Consider the following 22,198-nt stretch of genomic DNA (forward strand, 5'->3'; position numbering starts at 1 on the left):
GAGGCTTCTAGTGTGTTGTCCATGGTCACGCACTTAGTGTAAGTGGCTAGATTCGAACCCAGGTGTCTCCTGACATCAAGCCCAATGCCCCTCCTCCAGCGTACTGTAACTTCACCCCTGGGACTAAGTTTCCTCATCTGTAAAGTGTTGGGGTTGGACTAGATGGCCTCATAGCCTTTCCAGTTCTAGACTTTCGGACCTATGAGCCTGTTTGCTGTGTTTGCCAGTATTTAGTACTCAAACAGTTGATCAGTTGATTAGGTATTTACAGCTGACGTCAGGCTCAGGAGAAACCATTACCCATTTATTTACATTTATCTTTAAAAAAATAATAGTATTGTTCCTCTGCCTTATATCCGAGGCTACCTACTCATTCTTTAGATATTTACTGAGTACCTACCAGGCACAAAATAGAGTACAAAAGAAATGTGATTTATTCCCTACCCTGCATATGAAAGAGTTAGTAGACAACAAGTGATTAAATTCTTACACAATTTGTGAGATAAGGAGTATTACAGAACATCTGAAAAGGAGGGTGCAGAAATCTGTAGCTGCAGTGGTCAGGTAAGGCTCCATGGAAGGAGGTGGAACTTTAGCTGAGCTCTGAAAAATGGGTAAGATTTAGGTAGCTGGAAGGAAGGGGAAAGGCCCAGAACCCAGCAGGTGAAGGAAGAGCCCAAGGCCAGAATGGTCCATCCCAGCATGTAGCGATGGGTAGGATTGGGTATGTGCCGTTGGACATTTGTTCTTGAATTGGTCACAGTTCTTGAATTCCAGGAGGATGCTCATCTTTGCCTTAGAGCTGGGAAGCCATCACAGGGATTTCAGCAAGGGATAGATCCGGTAAAGTTGATATTTTCAGCAATTTAATGAGTAGCAATGTTCAGGATAGACTGGAGGTAGAAGGGAGAATATTTAGGGAGACAGCGTTATTGACTGCATTCAGTTTCCTTTCATTCACAGTTCCTCAGTTTAACCTGTCCACCCACCAATCTTCCCACCTCCCAGCCCACCTTCTGCATGGACTTTATTCTCTAAACACTAGACCTCTGCCCCTCAACCCACTTCTCCTTTTCCACTTTTGATCTTCTTCCTGGATTGCATGGGCTTTATTGGAGAGTTATCAAAGACATATAGTCCTGACAGATGTTATTTTCAGCTTCATTATCCCCATCTCACCACAGCAGTTTCCTTTTTCTCAACCCAGAGCACAGAGAATATTTCTTTCTTTTCTTTCTTTTTTTTTTTTAAATTTCTTTCAGCCTGGGAGATCAAGGCCAAGACTAAGGTATTATCTCCGAAGTGGGACAGTTCTGAAGAAAGATCACCTCAGGGAGTAATTACAAAGAATGGTCCCTCACAGTCCAAGTTGAAAGAAGCCTGGGAATGTGAGGGCAGGTTTGAGAGGGAGCAGAGAACTAAGGAGGGACATTGGAGGCGAGTGACAATCACATACAAGAAAAATGCCACTGAAGAGAGAGTCTCTGAGTGTGGTAGATTTGAGGGGAGCTTTGTGACGCAGCAGAGAATCCCTGAAGATGAGAGACCCCAAAACTGTGATAAACATGGAAATAGCCTCAAACAGAATTCAGACCACACTAAGCATCAGAGGATCCATACTGGAGAGAAGTCCTATGAATGTCATCAGTGTGGGAAGGCCTTCAGCCAGAGTACGTGCCTTACCCAACATCAGAGAATCCATACTGGTGAGAAACCCTATGAATGTAATGAATGTGGAAAGGCCTTCAGCCAGATCTCATCCCTTTATTCCCATAAGAGAACTCATACTGGAGAGAAGCCTTATGCATGCAGTGAATGTGGGAAGGCCTTTAGTTACCATGCATCTCTCACTCAACATATGCAGACTCATACTGGAGAGAAACCCTATGAATGCAACGAATGTGGGAAGGCTTTTAGTCGGAGCACTTACATTATTGAACATCAGAGAATTCATACTGGAGAGAAACCCTATGAATGTACTGACTGTGGGAAAACCTTCAGGTACTGCTCATCTCTTACTCAACATCAGAGAATTCATACTGGAGCAAAACCTTATGAATGCAGCGAATGTGGAAAAGCCTTCAGATACTACTCAGTCCTTACGCAGCATCGGAAAACTCATACTGGAGAGAAACCCTATGAGTGTAGTGAATGTGGAAAAGCTTTCAGACAGAGCTCAGCCCTTTATTCGCATCAGAGAATTCATACTAGAGAAAAACCCTATTTGTGTAGTGAATGTGGAAAAGTCTTTAGCCAGAATTCAACCCTTACTCGCCATCAGCAAACACACACTGGAGAAAAACCCTATGAATGCAGTGAATGTGGGAAAGCCTTCCGACTGAACTCAGCTCTTTTTTCACATCAGAAAACACATCCTGGAGGGAAACCCTACAAATGTAATGAGTGTGGGAAAGCCTTCAGCCAGAGCTCATCCCTTTCTTACCATCAGAGAACTCATACTGGAGAGAAACCATATGAATGTAGTGAATGTGGGAAATCCTTCAGCCGGAAGACATTCCTCACTCAGCATCAGAGAATTCATACTGGAGAGAAACCTTATGCATGTGATGACTGTGGGAGTGCCTTCAGTAGGCGTGCAGCCCTCACCAAGCACCAAAAACTGCACGCTGCAGAATTAACCCCGGGAGTACAGTGAGAGGGAGGGAAGCTTACCTTGGACTGTTCACTTTGTTACATACCCAGATAACATCAGCAAGGATGACATTGGGATGTGAGTGGGGAAAAACGGTTGGTGGGGAGCCTTTTGCTCTAGCAGTCTCCAAAGCTGGTAGACTCTTACAGGTTCAAGTAGGCTGGACCCTAGTCTGGGCATAGAGCTAATGCTCCCAAACTTATGAATCCACTTTAAAAGATAGAAACCTAAATAAATAAATAAATGAAATGAAAGATAGAAACCTTTTTTGGTCGAAATAATTTTTTAAATTTAATTTTTCCCACTAATAAAAATCCACCTTCTCTCCTTCCTACCTCCTCACTGAAAAAGAAGGAAGAACCAAACCTTTTTTTTTTTTAAACACGTATGTACAGGCAAACAAAACAAATTCCTACATTGGTTGTGTCACCAAAAAAAAAAAAAAGTGTGTTTCCTGCACTCTGAATGCATCGCTTCTCTGCCAGGAAGTGGGCAGCATGCTTCATCACGAGGCCTCTGGAATTGTGGGTTGGTCACAAAGTAAGTTAGATGGGAATACTAAGCAATGCAATAAAATTTAAAGACAAGCTTTTATATTTGGGGGGGAGGGGGCTAGGCAATGGGGTCAAGTGACTTGCCCAGGGTCACACAGCTAGTAAGTGTTATATGTCTGAGGTCGGATTTGAACTCAAGTCCTCCTGAATCCAAGGCCGGCGCTCTACCCACTGTGCCACCTAGCTGCCCCAAAGGTAAGCGTTTAGAACAAAGGAACAAAAGAAATATATAGATTATTCTTCTTACTCTCATTAGATTTAGATGTCTTCCTAAGGTGTCTGACCTTAATCCTTTTTGTGTCTTAAGGCTTGTTTTTTTCTTGGCCTCACTCCAAGTTTAACTTTTCAGTACCCAAGTATCCTTTATTTTTAGTTTATTGTTTCCTAGTCAAAGGGGACGTGGTGTGTCCCAGTGTTCCTAACCACAGATGAAATTGTACATTGCTTTCAAAATGCTTGCTGCCCCCAGCCCCATCTCTTTATGTCCTGTGTTCACCCTGTAACTTACTGGGCTGTGACTACTGAAAGAGCATAATCTGAGAAGAGTGGAAATCATAAAGTCATCCAAAGTATGGTGCAAAGAGACTTGTTGGGCATAATGTAGGCGGCAACATAATTCCTGAGATCGTTTATGTGTAACAAGTGACGTAAAAGAAATCATTAAGCATATGTGTGACTGAGATAGGAGGTGAGCTGGTAATGGAGTGAGAATAAGAAAGAATAAATGGACAGCTCGTCTGCCTCATCGACACCCACACGACACTAAAAGGACTAGAGGAAATCCTCCAGCTGACTCAGCGGTGAAGGATTCATAGATGGATGGTTCAGAGTCATACAAGATGAGAAAGTCTGGAGGAGGAACCGTAGGATGCATTGGGGAAAGAAATACTCTCACCTGTGAAGTAATGGGTCTATGGAAATGTTAAAATAGACTCTGGTGTCCATTTCACACTCCTCTCCCATGGCTCTGTACATAACAGAAAATAAAGGGGTATTTGAATATTAGCAAAGGAAAATATGAGACTGTCTCCAGTCTGCAAAGGGCTGGAACAAATCCTGGGAGAGCAGAGAGGTGAATAGAGGGCTTCGGGGATGGGATGTGGTTGGGAAAAACCAACAAGGACTGTAGCACAGGAAAATGAAGTTACTGCAGTGGATTCCCAAGGAAATCCAAACCGGTGGCAATGGGACCGATCGGCATTCAGGAAATGGTTTTTTCAGTTGTCAACTTAGGTGACTTTCTACTTGTCACATTGTACATTTAGGGCTGCAGAGCCAACCCTCTAAATGTTGACAATTCTTCCAAGATATTTTCCTTGCTTATAAGCTGAGTAGTACACCAGTTAGAGCAAGGCTGAAGGAATTGGAAACACCTAATTACAAATTAAATACCCTTAACACCAAATACAGCTTTTATTAACCAGTGCTTCCCTAAGTTTGGCTCTTTCTGCTTTGGGAAGAACCTTTCATTTCCCCACATTTGTGGGTTACAAGTCCCCCGCTGCTTCCTGGGTACCCTCTCCGCTGCCTCTTTGAGACAGATGTTTCCACTAATGGAAGCAGAGCCAAACTGAAGATCATTTATGAAAACCTGGAAAATGAACATGCTTTCCCACAGCCAGGCACGAAAACACGCATGTGCCTTCAAGATGGCAAACTGTGCCTTCATATGGGGCTCATTGTTTCTGATTCTGTTAAACTCGTGCCTTCTTTATTCTGCTCACCACAATGCAGTTGCCATAATACTATTCCCTTCTCCACCTTTTTATCCAAACTGATTTGTACCTATATTCAGTCTTGCTTACGCTACCACACCAGTAACTGATGCTTACCTGGAAAACCCAGAAACAGTTCACACCAACCTGTAAGATCCATTATGAGTGGTCAAAGATACCTGTAGATAGGGGCAGCTGGATGGCTCAGTGGATAGAGCACTGGCCCTGAAGTCAGGAGGACCTGAGTTCAAATCTGTCCTCAGACCAAACACTTGACACTTACTAGCTGTGTGACCCTGGGCAAGTCACTTAACCCCAATTGCCTAAGGGGAAAAAAAAGCACAAAGATACCTGTAAATAAAAAGTGAGAGATAGCTATAGAGCCTGGGGGAGAGAGATGTGGTAGGGGCTAGCACCAGGAAACTACAGATAAGCCTTAAATCAACCTGTCTGACTGAGCCCCTAGGTCATTCTCCCTTGCTCAGTTTGATGGCCTACTGATTTGATGGTAGCTTCCGGTCTCCAGGCCTCCTCATACACTATCTCCCTGCCCACTCCTCTGCTGTGCTGTGCACAAATCTAGGCCTAGATCTACACTTCCTGGAACCTCACCCAACCATGGAGCTGGTGGGAGGGCCAGAAGACATCTTTATCAAAGTAATCCTTGGATTCATGAAGGCCCCAGGGCTGTCTTCAGTACTTTGTGGGATGGGAAGGATGTGGACTAAAAAAGAAGCTGAGAATTGGCATTTTCACACTCCTTGAATTAGTGAAGGAATACAGATCCCCCCCAGTCTCAGGCCATGGGACCTGGGGGGAATCTTGGAGGGTTGGAATGGTGCTCACTGCTATGTAGAAATGGTTTGTACACTAACTGCCCTTTGTGCTCATCCCACCCTCGTAGTCTCACTTTAACCTCCCTTTCTAGCCCTATTTTTTTAAAATGTAGTGATGTAAGGTCTGGCTGGGGGCCGCTAGGTGGCGAAGTGGATAGATTGGTTATAGGTAGTAGTTTAATCAGTCATTATGAATACTTACAAACAGGGGGCAATCTTTGGTCTGGGGTAGCAGCCGGACAGTTCAGTGGATCTCTGTGAAGAAATCCAAAAATCCCCATGGTAATTATAGAAAACAGACAAAAGCAGGAGGAGCTAGAGAATGCATCACTGATGACTGGTGGATATGTTTGGCTTTCTGCTTAGTAATGAGCTTGGGAGTTAAGCCAATGAATTTACTTATCGATCCTGTCCCAGTCACATAGAGGTCATCATATTCTTGTTTTGGCTTTCATAGTGTTTTAAGTTATGACTCGTGTCTAAAATATAGTTCAGTATCCAAGGTATAACGGTAAACAGGTCCCCATGTTTGGGCTTCCACCTTTCACAGAGTTTGTTTTTATGGCTTTTCACCTGTTACTGTATTGGCTTCTTCCCAATCTGGATCCTACAGTGATGTATATTTTTTGGACACAGTAGGCCCCCTACCCAACAAACCCTATTACAAAGTATTCCCTGCAGGATAGCTTATCAGTCTGAGAGTAAGGTATATCATTGGCCACCTTCCTTGACTAGTATGCTGTTGTCTTCATTTACATTGTTATGGTGATTGTATTTTTTTTCTTTTTGTTGTCCCTCTTTGTAGTTTAATTTGGCAGTGTCCCCAGGATACCAGAATAATTGTCTTTGTTCTCATTTTGACATTTACCAATCTTTTTTTTTTAAAGGATTGGTCTCTTTTCTTTCCCATCGTCTTCATTTCCAAATCTCTCTCGCCTCCCTCCCTTCCCCAGAAAGCCATCCTTTGTCATGAAGAATAAAAGAAGTTTTCTCTCTCTTTTCTGGTCTTATTTCATTCTATGACATCACTGGTCCTCTTGGAAAACAAAGGACCACCCTCACCAAGTGTTATTTCACAGGACTCATGGTTTGGTCACACCTCCAGCTGTTGAAATCCCCTCATTTTTAGGGTCTCAGGGGCCACCTCCACCATGAAGCCTTCTCACATCCCTACAGCTAGGAGTGATTCCTCCCTCTGAATTTTGTAGGCCATTTGGGTCTCTCCCACTCATTTGGACATAGTCTAATTTGGATTGGAGTTATTGGCCTGTCTGCTCAGCCTGTTAAGACTGAAAGCTTTTGGAGGGCAGGCAGCTTATTTTTATCTTCATGTCTCCACAGAGCCTTGCACATTTGTTGACATTCCTAAAGTACCAGTAACCTTGGATCTTAGGAATGAGCCACAAAACTGCATTTACTTATAAATACCTCTCCCCTGATTCCTGGGCACTTGAATGTTATGCTGGTGGAACATAGGATCCAAAAGGTCCTACTGAGCTGGCAAGACTTTAAGTCCAGGCCTGGCAACAGCTCTCCAAGGCCCAGCCTGAAGGCTTATCCTCATACAGACATATGGAATATCCATCTCCCAATCCTATAGTGCTGTGAAAGGAAAAGCTGATAAATATCAATATGTTCTCTCTTGGTAATGGTCTGGAAAGCTGTCAGGACTAGACAGCCATTATCTGTGATGGTTCCAGAACACTTCCCTGGAGAAAATGAGATAAATTACTAAAGAAGCAAATAAGAGAGTTGTTTTTCAGTTGCATCTGACTCTTTGTGACCCCATTTGGGATTTCCTTGGCAGAGACACTGGAGAGATTTGCCATTTCCTTCTCTAGCTCACTTTACAGAGGAGGAAACTGAGGCCAACAGGGTTAAGTGACTTGCCCAGGGTCACACAGCTAGTCTGAGGCCAGATTTGAGCTCAGGTCTTCCTGGCTCTAGGCCTTCTGTTGTTTGTCCTTTGCTCTGGAAGTGGACCAGCAGCATCATGGGTGATGTGTTGACTTGGCCATAAATTGGATTTAAGTGAGGCAGAGCTGCACAAAGTCGTCAGCCTCACTCTTTCCTGAAGTCATCAAAGTCCAGAGGCAGGACAAAGGTCAAGTCAACTGGAGATGGCCTGGGATGCAGTGGATGACCTTGGTCTTTCTAAATTAAAGTCTTTGCCAGGCCTCAGTTTGTGTGAGGCAGCACCCATTCAAGGACTAAGGGCTAGGTAAGAATTGAGACAAAAGATCCCCAGCCTGAAGCAACCATTCCATTTCTTGTGTTTCATTGTTTTGTCAGTCTTAACATATCATGTCATGACTTTACATAGATTATTCAGTCCTCACAATAACCCTTAAGAACCATACCCTAGTTCTTCCACAATGGAAGACTCTGTGGAAAGAGAGATACCTGGGTGGATTTTTTTTCACTTTATTAAATTTTTCAAAGAATGAACGTATTTTCTCTTCTTCCTATTCCCCTGCACACACCCCAGCCTGCTGGGAGAAAAAAAAGAAAAAGAAAACTTTGGCCACAGATATGCATAGTCAAAACAAATTCCCATGTTGGCCATGTCCAGAAATATATCCGTTTTTCATTCTGCATCATGAGTCCTGCCCCTCTCGGAGGAGGGCAGCGTGCTCTGTCATGGGCCTCGGGCCTTCGGAGTCTGTTTCCCCAGGGTTGTTGTCCTGCTTCCGCTCACTTCCGTGTATCCATTCATCCAGGTCTTCCCAGGTTTTGCTAACACCACCCCTTTCCTTTTGTCTTATGGCACATGCAGTGGTATTCCATTCATTTACACACCATCAGTTATTCAGAGTCCTATATTTTATGCAGCCGGGGGCATGATTCACTTCTGCTGCAGCCACTCTTTGGTGGTTATGGTAGGCAAGAGGAGGGTAGGTGGGCCCACTGAGCCCCCGACAAGCAGCAGCCAGCCCTCAGTGCCCACGTACCAGTAAGAGCAGGAGCGGGGCCAGGCCTGCCCACACACCGGGCTGCTGCTGGCACCTCCTCCTTTCTCTTTTGTCCCCATCTCCCTCTTCCTTCCCTCCTACTCCTCAGCCTGCCTGACGTCCTTCAGAACAGGGTGTGACTCAAGTGCAAGCTATTGGGCTTGCCTGTCTCCTGGGCCCAGCCTAGGGAGAACTGAGGTGTCAGAAATCTTACTGGAGCTGTGGCTCCCTGGAGAACGCCTTCCTGACCTGGCCTGGCGGGTTACCATGGTGGCTATGGAGGCAGAGCTGAGTAACATCTTAGGGGAGCTAACGTCCTTTAGTTTAAACTTTGGACGTTGCATTCATTTACTCCCTTAGTGATGTTGTTTAATTGAATTTGGTGGTGCGTGGTCACTGCACTTTAACCCCAGAGCCTGAGTTACCGGACAGCCGTGTTTAGGTTTAATTGCTTTCTTATGTATTTCATTTTATGCTTCCTGAGGAGTCCCTAGATATCACCAGACTGACCACCAGAGGGCTTCAAGGTGCAAAGATGAAGGCCTCCTGCTCTTGGGTGGGCCCCCACAAGCTTCTGTGACCCAAACTAGAAAACGGCATCCCTATAAGGGATGTTGGAAACCATCTAGTATTAATTCTCTCACTCTACCAATAAAGAAAGTGAGGCAGAGAAAAGCTAAGTAACCCTGATCAGGTAGGCAGTAAGTAGCAGAGCCCTACATGGCACAGCAGATAAAGCACCAGGCCTGTTGTCTCCGGCATTTACTTATTGGCTGTATGACCCTGGGCAAGTCACTTGACTTCTGTTTCCTCAGCCATATAATCAAACAAGATAAAAGTAAAATGCTTAGTACAGCGCCTGGCACACAGTAGCTGCTATATCAGTGTGACCTATTATAATTTCCAAATTTGTCAGACTTAGAATGCATTTTTGCAGGGTAATTCTCCAATTCAAATCTGGCCTCAGATACCTCCTAGCTGTATGACCCTGGGCAAATCACTTCACCCTGTTTGCCTCAATTTCCTCATCTGCAAAATGAGCTGCAGAAGGAAATGGCAAATCACTACAGTCTTTGCAAAGAAAATCCCAGATGGGGTCACAGAGAGTCAGACATAACTGAAACGGCTGAACGATAGCAATTTTCCAAAGTGTGTCTGGGTTCCCAGGCTAGCCCACAGAAGCCATGTTAAGTCATAGGACAGCTGATAGATGGTTTTAAGAGCCCTGTGAGTTTCCCATTGTTTCTATAGGAAAATGTGTGCTGAGCCTCAAAGGGGAAGCCAACAAACCCAGGAAACTCTTGGAAGTTTCAGCATCTGGGAGATGGTGGGGCTCCTGGGGATTCCTCTCCTAGCCCTCCCACCCTGGAAGTGGGCTTCCTCCTTGCCTTATCCTGACGAGGAAAAGGGAGTTTCTGAACTGTCCCTCTGGCTGATGAGAGCCCGGGATGCCTTTCAGGGGGGCCCCTCAGCTCTAGAGGGCAGCTCAGTGCATTGAGGCCAGCCCTCACCTGACCAGCTGTTACCTTGGGCCAGTACTGGGTCAAGGGACTGCTTATAAGCACACATCCGTCCAGTTGTCACATCAGTGTGCTTAATACTTGGCATCTCTGAATGCTGGGTTAGGCTGGGTGTTTATCTGGAAGGAGTAATTCCAGTGATACCCCTTTTTGCTCCCACCTGGTCCCCCCTCCTTCCTCTCCCCCATCCTCCTCCTCCTCTCCCTTTTCCTCTTCCCCACTCCTCCTCTCCCTCTTCTCCTTCCCCCCACCTCTTCCTCCTTTCCGTCTTTTTCCTCCCCCGCCTCCATCCTCCTCCCCCACATCCCCCTCCTTTCCCTCTTTCTCTTCCCCCTCCTCCCCCTCTTCCTCTTCCTCCTCCCCCTCCTCCTTTCCCTCCTCCTCTTCCTCCTCCCCTCACCTCCTCCTTTCCCTCTTCCTCCTCCCCCTCCTCCTCCCCCTTCCCTCCCTCCTTCTCCTCCCTCCCCTTCTTCCTCCTTCTCTCACTGCTACTGAAGATCTGGAAAGGAAAGTTCTTGTCACCAAAAGTCCTTGGCACTGACGTGGTTTTCTCAGTGAAAATGACATTAAAAAGGAGACATCACCATCTGCTTTGCCCCTGGACATTCCCATCTGACTTGACACTGGAACCTTCCCCCATTAGAACATTTGCCCTTTGCACAGAGTAAGCATTGAAAGCTTCGTGCGTTCAGTCAGGCTGGCCAAACTGATGTTCTTACCCATTTCCAAGCCTTGGTACAGGCTGTGCTTCAGGCCAGGAGTGCCCTCCCTCTTCAACTTCTGCTCTTAGAATCACCAACTTCCTTCAAAACAAAGCTCCAATGCCCCGCCCTCCCGGATTCCTCTTCCGATTCCCTCCAGCTTCTGGTGCCTGGCCCTCCGGATAGCTTGCATTTTTATATTTTTTTAGGTTATGTCTCCTCTGGTAGAATGTAAGCTCTTTGAGGGCAGGGGGGCTCGTTTTTGTCTCTGTAACCCCAGTGCAGAGCAGTGTCTGGCACACAGCAGCCACCTAATAAATACTAGTTGGTTGAATGATAAAGACTGAATTAAAGTTGAGACTACTAGCAAAGAATAGGGGTGGACTGTCCAAGGTCCAGCCTAGAGGGCTGAAAGGACAGACATCCGTGTGCCCAGCAGGTAGAAGGGGTCACCTCACCCCCAAGATAACTCCACCTGCTACATGACCAGGATGACCCCTTTGAATTTGGTTGCCCCCAACCTTCCCCTGCATCTCAGGACCCCCAAAAAGGGGAATTCCCAGGTCTGAGGGGTTTGGAAACATCATGGTGAGCCCAAGGATCTGAGTGGAGCTTCAGAATGGAGGCAGGTGAGGACAAACCACTGGAAACATGGGACAGAGAGAGGCAAGACCTCACCCCAGGAAGATACTACAGATGAGGGGATGACCCTACCAGGGAAGGCTCTCTTTCCATGGAAATACCCCTTTCCCCCCAACCTATCCTGTACTGGCATTCTATTGGAATGGGGGAGGGGGGCTGCTTTGATACAAAAAGTGCTAGCAGTTAGGGGCTTTGGAGAGACTGCTGGGGGTGGGGAGGGTCCTGGGGTGCCTGTAGAGACAGTCCAAAAGACAAACTCTGGCTCTGTTAGCTGTCCCCTTGGGGGGAAGTTTTACTGACTCCCAGCCCCAGCCCTCACCTCAGTTCTGGCTCTGGCCCCACCTTTTCCAGGCCCATCTTCTGTGCTGTCTTACTTTTTCTTCGAATGGGGAAAGGAGGCCCAGCCCAAGAAAAAGAGACTATAACCAGTTCCTAGGAGGGTGAAGGAAGAAAGGGAAAAGTGAGGGGTGTCCCAGCCTGCACCTGACCTCTCCCCAGCGGATCCCCAGGCTCCAGCAGCACTCAGTACCCCTCCCCACACCCCCACCCAGAGTCTAGAGTGTCCAGAGGCTGCAGACACCAGCCCAACCAAGACCCAGATGCCCAGAGAGAATTTAGGGTCCTCACACCCTGGACAGAAAGCCTCCCAATCTAGGGTTTAAACACCCAGTGACTCAATGTCAGCTCCTCTTTCCCCTTCTTGGTAACTCACCTCCCAAGGTTATCGCCATGGTTATGCCATATAGTAATCTATCTGTGGGCCCACCCTTCAGGTAGACTGGGAGATCATTGTTTTCCTAGGATGGAGACCATGAGGATAGGTGAGGGCAGAGTCTTTGCCCTCACTCCCAAGGGTTCAAGCAAGCTTCTACAGCCTGGACTCCTGAAGGGGTTTCCTCCCCCTACCCCTTGAGTGGAGGTCTCAGCCCTCCACCAGAAACCAGTGTCCCTCAGAGCACAGAGGAATGTGTTGGGGTCCCTGGGGGAGAGGACAGAACTGTGAATCAAGGGGGAATCCCAAGGAAGGGGGCCATTGCAGTCCCCGGGCAAAGAGGGGGCAGGTCTTGGGCTCCCCCCAACCTGAAAGAGTTTCTGTTTCTCTGCTATTTTGTTCTCAAAGAAGTTTCTGGCGCTGGAGCTGAAGGATCGGAGGAGAGTTCTGGAATGGGACACCTGGGGGGGAGGGGAGGGCACACAGTGGATGTCATGAGGCAGGCCCCAGGGTTTACAGGGAACTATAATATTAGAAGGAGCCGAGGTGAGGGTCTAAGGTCAGAGTGGGGCTTCTGGCACCTCCATCAGAATCTCAGCTTTGGATGGAACCTCATTAATCCTCTGCACTCGCCACCAGATTGGGGTGGGGGTGCAGGGATGGGAGGTGCAGAAAGTGGCTTTGGGGGAGAACAGAGCTGACTCCATTTAGTGCTATGTTCGCTGTTAATTATATTTCTTTCTTTTTCTGGGTAACTTTACTGATAGCCTCCTTCTCTGTTCCTCCCTGCCTTCAATCTCTTCTCAGCTATAAAAGAAAATTCTTTGTATTTTGAATAGTTACCCATAACTCATCCTCTTCTCTTTATTCTAATAGGGCGCACAGTCGGAGCTTAACAAATGCTAATTAACTGACTGATAAAAATAGATAGTTTGCTTAGGTCCGGTTTAAATGGCTGTGCTAAAGATCGTTGTCGCCGGTTAAGCATTTCTTTTGCTAAAACTACACCTTTCCAAGTCTTACCTGACCTGCTTTGTAAGCCTGCCTACGCGAACCACCTCATCCTCCCCCAGCTCTGGGTCACCGAGCTCAGGGGGTGAGACTCTACCTGTCTTCTATGGAATCGTGAGAGACACGTGTCTATCACCTGTCCTGCGGCGTGGGTCACACTCCTGAGTGGCTAAAGAAGTTGTACCTGTCACCTGGGCTGGCTTGTTCGTACGGTGGCTAGTAAGGAACTTGAAAATCCTTGTAACGGGGTATGGGAGATGGCTCCGTCCCTGCCTATGGTCGGAAGGGCATCAGGAAAGGGATCCACATCGGGAAGTCAGAGGGGGCTGGGGGCGCTCACCAGCAAGCCCCTCATGATGCGTGCTATCCGTGACAAGGACCCTACTCCAACAGACCGAGGGCACGAGGCCGCCTTCCCCTTTAACCTTCGGCCAGCAAGAGGAATGCTCTCGGCCTCACGCGCCGCGCCCCTTCCACACCTTTCATACCTGCGCGTCTTTCAGCCTTGGTCCCGAGTTAAAGCCGCAGCATCCTCAGAGAAGAGGCTCCGACTGGCTTGGGGCTGCGGCTGCAGGCGCGCGGGTTCCTATTGGCCTAAAGGGAAAGAGGAGGGGCCAGCGATGGACCACAGAGATGCGCTTCTCAGCTGGAAAGCGCTCCTGGGGCAGATGCGGTTGGGTTTGAAGCCGGAGGGTTAGGGATGCTAATGTTCAGACATCCGGGACAGTTGTTCCTTGAGCCCCTGTAGAATCACCGAAGACCCGGAGTCAGGCCCCCGATTTGCCCCAGGCTGTCTCCACAGCCCTGCCTCTATGTAGGCTGATTGTGTGAAAATCATAAGAGAGCCAGGAGGACTCCTTCTGCTCTTTCTCCTCTTCCTCTTCTTTCTCCTCCCTTTCCCTCTTTTTCCTTCCCTTTGCTTCCTTCCCCTCCCCCTTTCCCTCCTCCTCCCTCTCCCCTTCCTTCTTGCCTTCTCCCCCGAATTTGGTAAGACTCTTTTTCCTTTTTTTCCCCAACAGTTTATGTAGTGTTGGAATTAACTGTCCTTTAAATGATTGATAGGATTCACGTGTTAATCCATCTGGTCTTTAGGGTTTTTTCCTTTGAGAGTTCATTTATGGCTTATTCTGTTTCAAAGACTGGATTAAAGTCCTCTATTTCTTGTTAATCACTTTCTGTTAATCTGGACATTTTTTATTTCTGTAAATATTCATCCATTTCATTTAAATTGTGATTTCATTGGCAAACAATTGGGCAAATCGTTCCAAATAATTTCTCTTATTTCTTCATTTGTTGGGAATTTAATACTGGTAATTTGGTTTTCTTTTTTAAAAAAATTGTTAGCTGGTCACTTACTATTTTGCTGTCTTTTTAAAAAACTGCTCCTAGTTTTATTTATTAATTCAGTGGGGGGGGTTGCATTTCAATTTTCAGGACTCTGTTTTGGCATTTAGTTTGGGGTTCTTAATCTTTGCTTCAAAGATCCTTTAATGAATATAATTTTTATTGCTTCTTGGTCTGTAAATAATGTATTTAATGCTTCTGCTTTTTCCGCATTTATTTGTGAGGTTTTTATGTCTTACTACATGGTCAATTTTTGTGAGGGTACCATGCATAGATATGATTATGTATCATATGTGTATGTATACATATAATATGTATGTGTATGCACGCATGTATATATATGTATGTGTGTGTGTGTTTATATAAAATGTATACTCCTTTCTATTCCCATCCATTAATCTCCAGATAGCTATCATGTCTAACTTTTCTAAAATTCTATTCTTTAATTTCTTTTTTGGTCAAATTTACCTAAGTATGAAAGAGGTAAGTTGAGGTCCCTCACTATTATAGTTCTGCTGTCTATTTCTCTGTTGAACTTATTTAACTCTTTCTTTAGGAAATTAAATATTCAATATTCATATATACATTCATTAACTATGAGACCTTTCAGCAAAAGGTAGTTAGGTAGTTTAAAATGTTTATCTCTTTTAAATAGTCTATTTTTGCCTTTGCTTTGTCTGCTACTTCTACCTTTTTAAAACTTCAACTGAAGCATAGTCTATCTTGCTTCAGCTCCTTATTTTAACCCTGTGGACATCTTTCTGTTTCAAATGTATTTCTTATCAACCAGTATTGTTGGATTCTGCTTTCTAATCCATCTTGCTACCCTTTTTGGGGGGTTATACATGAGTTCATCCCATTCACGTTCACAATTGTGACAGTTAATTGTGTATTTCCCTCTATCTCTTATTATCTTTTTTTCCCTCATCCTTGTTTCCCATTCTCCTCTTTAAGAATTTGTTTTGCTTAAAATTCATCTCTCCTTTAATCTACCCTCCCTCTTATTCTCTTCTTTCCAATCTGTCCATTTTCTCTTGTTCTCTGTTGAGTGAAATGCATTTCTGTGCCCTGTTGTATATATGTTCTTGCCTCCTTTGATCAGTTCAGATGAAAGTGACGGTCAAGTGTGGCTCGCTCCACTTTCCTCCTTGTTTGTATAGACTTCTTGTACACTCCAATAACATGGAATAAATTTTCCCATCCTTCTTAGCCCTTCACCCTCCTAGGGTTTTGTATTTGCCCTCCCTTTGCCCCACCCTTTTTTTTAATATTTCATTTATTGGTGATGAGTTTGTTTCTGGTCCAATACGGCTGATGAGCAAGCATTTTAGGAAATGTCCATTGTCAGTTCTGTTTCATCTAGCACTTCAATTTCCAGGAACATTTCTTTCTTGGTGAGAATAGCTGGCTTTCCTTTCCTGTACCTGTTAAACCTGCTTCCCTTTGTGCAGTCCAATCTTGTCCAACCTACAATAAAAGAAACTAAGGCAGAGAATTTTATTAAAGGGTCCGTGGCCCCTCTAATGAAGTAGACCTCAATCTTCCTTACATTCTGAGATGCCCCTTCCTCCAGGGCCTTAGTTTTATAGGGTGTGATACCCAGACAATACAAATGAGGCAAACTAAAAATGCAGATCTCATTGGCTGATAGATCTTGACCTTGATCCTCCAGAAGGGTCTACATAAAATACAGAATCCCGCTGGCTGACAAACGAGCCTATGAGCAGACCTTGACAGACCTATCTTGATGTTTCAGGAGGTCCTACCTAGCTGTGCAGATTCATGGACTGGCTGATGTCAAAACATTGACATGAGCTAATAGGCTGGTAGAAAGGCAGGTGAAAAGCTGGCAGACAGGGTCACTTATTGGCCAAATGCTCATGGCCATCTTCCCGTGTTGGGCAATAGAAGGATGGAGAAAGACAGAGGGGCAACAAAAATAGCTGGGGAACTTTCCATGTCATTGACTCACCTCCACCATGCTGGGCTTGGTCACCATAACAAGGAAAAACAAGGGTGGAGGTCCTCTAGTTAGCTTCCTATGATTAAGCAAGTGAATTTACAATCTGCAGTTCACAGCTCTGGGGCCTAGTATACAGAACTTATAATCACTACCCCTATGGAATCATGTCAAACTGATTAATACTGATGGGAATAAAATAGGGATCCAATTAATCAGCTATCACACCTTCTTGGGCATATCAAATGAGTGACTCCTGTGTTTATATTAAAGTTTCTTCTCAGCTCTGGTCTTTTCATTGGAAATGCTTGGAAATCCTCTATTTCATTAAAGATTCATTTGTCCTCCGGTGGGACTATACTTAGTTTTGCTGGGCAAGTTATTCTTAGTTGTAAGCCTAGATATTTTGCCTTCTGGAATACTATATTTTTAGCTCTCTGCTCCTTTATTGTGATGGCTGCTAAATTTTGTGCAGTCCTGACTGGGGCTCCTTTCTGGCTGGCTGCTTGCAGTATATTTTGTTTGACTTAGATGCTCTGGATTTTGACTCTAATGCTCCTGGGAGTTTTCATTTTGGAGTTGAGTAGTAAATTCTTATTTCCACTTTGCCCTGTGGTTCTAAGAGGTCTGGGTGGTTTTTATTTATAATTTCTTGCAATACAATGTCTAGGCTCTCTTTTTGGCCACTGATTTTCAAGTAGTCCAATGATTTGTAAATTATGTCATCTCAATGTGTTTTCCAGGTCTTTTTCTTTTTTTGGCTGAGATACCTTACATTTTCTTCTATATGTTTTCTTTGACATTGTTTTATCATTTCTTGTTGTTCATATCCCATGACCTACCCTCCCACCATTATACACAGTAAAGATCATACCTAGGATTTTGCCATTACCCACAAATCTTCCACTTCCATGTTGATGAACTCTGAAATATCTTAATCTCATCGTACTCTTTCCTTAATTCTGTTCTTTATCCTCACCACAACTTCTAGTCCCTCCACCTCTCAGCTCTTTCCTGGTCATGCATCACTCCTGTTCTAGCTACACTCTCTTCCCTTCCCCATATTAATCCCTTGAGGGGCCACTTCAACTCTACATTGTCTTCCCTCAAGCCTCTTGCCCCCTTATTCTATCTCTGACCAAACTTGAGCCTTCGATTACTCCATCATCCACTGCCTTTACTCCAATTTACCTGCTACTATGAATGGATCTGAAAAAATCATGAAACCCTGATGACTGAATCCACTAAGAATTTATGTTCTATAATCTCATATGGGCCCTCACTATAGCCAGGTAATACATTTATACCTCCCTAATCAACTCACTGTTTCACTCACCAGGTCTTTTCCAAATCTTTTCCTCCTGAACAGAACAGCTAAATTAGAGTACCAGTAAGGAAGACCTGAGTTCAAATCTAGCCTCAGGCACTTACTAGCTGGGTGAACAAGTCACTTGACCTCTCTTTGCCTCAGTTTCTCCACATCTAAAATAGGGGCGGAAAACACCTATCTCCCAGGATCAAATGAGATAATAGTCATTAAAAAGCTTAGTAAAATGAGATAACAATTATAAAGTACTTAGTAAAGTGCCCAGCACATAGTAAGTGCTATGTAAATGGTAGCTATTATTATTGTAATACAGAACATTATTTTGCCATTTAGGTAGTAGGGCCCTTTAAGCCATGAAAAGCAAAAGTTGGTGCTTAATCTTGCCCCAGACCTCTTTCCTCCTAAATCTAAACAATAGTGAAATGTACTCTTGCATAGCTCAGCATAGCCCGTACCTCCAACGCAAATGGATAAGAAAGCTTGCAATATAATTGCGTTAGATAATTATGTTTATACCAGAGACCAGGACACCTGGTCTGGTTTGTGTGATGTCTGACCCGTAATAATGGGGTGCTTGGGTGCTTGTGCTTGTACTTGTGCCCCAATTTCTCCCTAGTCTCAGAAACACTGTCTCTAACAACCACTCCCCAGCCCAAGGACACTGTGCCTAGCAGTTATTCATGCATGGGCCTCAGCACGACCCTTACCTCTCTCCCTGGTACAGCTACACAGAGCTGGGCTGCTCAGGCCCCAGCCCTCAGATCATGTCTCTGGAAGCCTCCCAATTCCTCAGTAAGTTCCTGTGTTGTGAGAAAGTTTTCCCTTGTTGCAGAGCATTCTCTCATCAAGACAGAGGGAGAGGGGTGTCCTTGACCAGCCCAAGAACTCTTCCTCTTGCCAGACTTCAAAGATCCATCCCCCTCCCTGTCCTGTACACTCCCTGTACTTTCCCATCCATAGCCCCAAAGACACCTGCATCTTTGGATTACCTCATCAGTGTTCCTCGCATTTCTTTCCCATGCTCTTTTCTATATAAACCCTAGCTCGACCCCTGATGGGGGCTGCTTGATTTGGATGTAAATACCCCTGGCAGCCGCGCGCTAATAAATCCACATCTTAAATTACGCCTGGATCTCAACTCGCTGATTTCTCGGTACAACATTATTATATTATTCCTCAAACCTCCCATGGCTCCCCTGCCCCCCAGAGTCTAAGCTGAGAACCTTCCTAACCATTCATTCTATTCCGAATTGACATCACAGAATTACATGTGATAACTACAAGTCCCCACAGATGATAAATGTAAGCACATGTGACCTATATGTGGGATAAGGAAATATGTGTGGTGATGGTATTCACTTGGTGTATCTGCTGAGACTGGTAAAAAAAAAATACAGCCAAGAGGTTTGAATTGTCTTAGGGTGCAATATTTGAGTTAATCACCAGGTGGGAGTCTATTTGATTTACAAGGTCTCAGCGACCATGTACATGGGTTAGCCACTTTTCAATAGCCTGCAGTACCCCTACTGGCCACCAGAGGGTACTAAAGCCTACAGATGTCTGAGCGGTTCACCCTAAGCTGAGCTCCAAATTAGCTTTCTTTGAAATGAAATATCAGGTATTATAAAGTGACATTTACTACATTTACATGGCTCAGTGTCCCCACTCCCTGAGATATTTCCCTCTCTTCCTTCCTAGCAGTCATAGATTCAGACATTCAATATATGAACATATAGCTTTAATGGCACAGAATTAAAATGCATAAGGAAATAAAAATCCTCCATATCCTGTCCCAGTCAAGCTCATCCCTCCTAAGCACTCGCACCTGGGGCCCCTAAAAGAGGAACAGAGGACAGGTGTTCCCTCCCTCGCCTCAAAATCAGGGAAAGATGGGAAGATGATGGTTTTTCTCCAGCTGTGCAGTCTGCTGGAGAACAGAATTCATTGCCATGGCAGGCCCTCCGGAGATTTGGGGGGGTTAGACACTTGATAGATTCTGGATGATGCTAGAAAAGCGATCGGAAGCTAATGGGGTATGTTGTGTGGCTATGTTGTTGCATATGACCGTAGTCTACTTTTCTCTCCTAACTGCCCAGATGGAATCTCAGGACTCACCTCTTGACTTCTGGCACTGGCTGCCTCAAAACCAGAGAACTGTAAGGGGAAAAAAGATGACAAAGTACAATGAGTGCCCACCCCCTATTAGAAATATTAAGATAGCCTCTTAATAGTGCTAGCCTGGTCTGAAGCTTTTGGACTATTCTGAGAAAAACTCTTCTTTTTCTTACTATTAGTTCTTAAACAATCCCCCTCTCTCTTATCAACCCAGGCTAGACTCTTCCTTTGAAGTAATTAGGGCAGTGACTAGACAGGACAAAGGTAAGGGAGGAGAGACTTGTGCACATAGAAGTAGCAGCTTCACCCCTCCACACCCTGAAGGGTTAATGAATGGGATAAACCGTTCAAGAGAAGATGCCACCTCCTTTTTACTTCCTATAACCTGGGAGTAGGAGTGGGGGTGGGGGAGAGACCGGAGTCTTTGAGGGGAGTGGCCCTTTGAATGAATTTTAGGAAAATGGTTTTCCAAGATTAAGTGATAATTGTTCTTGATTGATGGAGCAAAATGTTAACTTTTACCTTATCTTCAGTTGTATAACTATATTAAATTTCCTTGTTCAGGAAACCTATAAATGTTACCTTAAAATGTCTTGGTTTAGAGAGCTGCCTGAGAGCATTAGGTGTCTCTATCAGTTTGGACATTTTACTCTCCTGGCTGAATGTTGCTTGGATTTAGAATAATGATAAATTTGGTGGAATTGTTTCTGGCAGGCTTGTGCCTACCAAACAGGTACCAGGATGGATTTTTTTCAACAGATTTTTTTTAAAAATCCTGTCGTGCAGATCTATACTCCTGTCACAAAGGAATTATTGCAGCCACACTGAAAGCTAGAGCAATCAATCTCTTTTCTGTGCTGAGACTTCAGAATCTACTCCAAATCATTCCTTTGGACTCAAAGGATCTCCAAGGAGATTTAAAAGCAGAGTTGAATCTCTGAGCTACACATAGAATTTCAGACTGGGAAGGAGCCATCTTGTCCAACCATAGCCCTAAAGGAATGTTCATTACAACATGACTGACAAGTGGTCATCCAAGGAATCCAATCAATTAATCAATAAACATTAAGCACCTACTATGTACCAGGCAGGCAGCTAGGTGGTGTAGTGTGGCCCTGAAGTCAGGAAGATTCATCTTTGTGAGCTCAAATCCAGCCTCAGACATTTACAAGCTGTGTGGCCCTGGACAAATCACTTAACTCTTGTTTGCCTCATTTTCCTCATCTGTAAAATGAACTAGAGAAGGAAATGGCAAACCACTCCAGTATCTCTGCCAAGAAAAGTCCAAATGGGGCCATGAAGATTTGAGCTGCACATGACTGCAAGTACTGAATAACAACAACAATAAAAAGATGCTGGGCACCATGCTAAGCACTGGAAATACAAAAAGAGGCAAAAGGCAATCCTTGATCTCAAGGAGCTCACAATCTAATGGGAGAGACAACAAGCAAATAAATATATACAAACAAACTATATACAGGATAAATAGGAAACAGCCGAAGGAAGGCATTAGAATTAAAAGAGATTGGGGAAGGCTTCCAGCCCAAGGTGAGATTTTAGCTAAGACTTAAAGGAGACAAGAGAGCCTTCCCAGCATGAAGGACAGCCAGATTGAGAGATGGAGCATCTTGTCCTGGGAAAAGCCTAAAAGCCTGAGTCACTGGATTGAAGAGTATGCATTGGCAAGTAAGAACAGTAGAAGGGACCAGGGTAAGAAGGACTTCAAATGCCAGACATAATATTTTGTATGATCCTGGAGGCAATAGGGAACCACTGGAGTGGCTCATTTATTGAGTAGGGGTGACATGGTCACACTTGTGCTTTAGGAAAATCACTTGGTGGCTAAATGGAGTGGGAGAAACTTGAATCAGGCAGACCCTACCCTGACCCCAGCAACTATTTCATGAATCCAGGCCTACAAGTGATGATGGTCTGGACTGGGGTGGGGGCAGTGTTAGAGGTGAGGAAGGTGCATATGAGACTTTGTGGAGGTGAAATCAACAGACCTTGGCAACAGGTTTGATGTAGGGGATGAGAGAGTGAGGAGTCCAGGACGACTCCCTACTTTGTGAGCCCGAGGGACTGGGAGGATGGTGCTGCCCTCTGCAGTAAGGGGGGTAGGGAGAGGGTTTGAGGGGAAAGGTGATGAGTTCCATT

The 22,198-nt window shown here is 45.0% G+C and overlaps 1 protein-coding gene and 1 long non-coding RNA gene across 4 annotated transcripts; both read right to left on the reverse strand.

Moving 5' to 3' along the window:
• Nucleotides 1-411: 411 nt before the first annotated feature.
• On the reverse strand, nt 412-11,029 carry LOC110202078 (uncharacterized). Of its 2 annotated transcripts, XR_013482787.1 has the most exons (5): nt 10,949-11,029; nt 5,961-6,013; nt 5,040-5,245; nt 4,103-4,174; nt 412-2,880 (listed from the first exon to the last, which is right to left on the reverse strand). It is a non-coding gene; the product is annotated as an uncharacterized LOC110202078 (long non-coding RNA). The 2 variants fall into 2 exon arrangements; XR_013482786.1 differs by having other exon boundaries at nt 4,103-5,245.
• An 899-nt stretch (nt 11,030-11,928) lies between these two features.
• Nucleotides 11,929-13,706, reverse strand: LOC110202023 (cytochrome c oxidase subunit 7A1, mitochondrial-like). Of its 2 annotated transcripts, XM_020977975.2 has the most exons (4): nt 13,636-13,706; nt 12,653-12,745; nt 12,285-12,369; nt 11,929-12,004 (listed from the first exon to the last, which is right to left on the reverse strand). In XM_020977975.2, the coding sequence occupies exons 1-4, from the start codon at nt 13,648-13,650 to the stop codon at nt 11,943-11,945; spliced, it is 255 nt and encodes an 84-aa protein (XP_020833634.1). In that variant the 5' UTR covers nt 13,651-13,706; the 3' UTR covers nt 11,929-11,942. The 2 variants fall into 2 exon arrangements, 1 of the variants encoding a protein (XP_020833634.1); XR_002322603.2 differs by lacking the exons at nt 11,929-12,004; nt 12,285-12,369; nt 13,636-13,706 and adding an exon at nt 13,480-13,557 and having other exon boundaries at nt 12,652-12,745.
• Nucleotides 13,707-22,198: the final 8,492 nt, after the last annotated feature.

The sequence above is a fragment of the Phascolarctos cinereus genome, unplaced genomic scaffold (assembly GCF_003287225.1).
Source record: "Phascolarctos cinereus isolate Bilbo 61053 unplaced genomic scaffold, phaCin_HiC Scaffold_726;HRSCAF=1367, whole genome shotgun sequence".
Classification (NCBI taxonomy): Eukaryota; Metazoa; Chordata; class Mammalia; order Diprotodontia; family Phascolarctidae; genus Phascolarctos; species Phascolarctos cinereus.

Bases quoted from the DNA above. Each gene is read 5' to 3' on its own strand.
- LOC110202023 (XM_020977975.2), bottom strand. The intron at 12,370-12,652 runs GTTGGGGGGAGC...TCTCCATCCTAG, and splicing joins AGAAACAGAAACTCTTTCAG to GAAAACAATGATCTCCCAGT. The intron at 12,005-12,284 runs GTGAGTTACCAA...TCACCCTCCTAG, and splicing joins CATGGCGATAACCTTGGGAG to GAACTGGTTATAGTCTCTTT.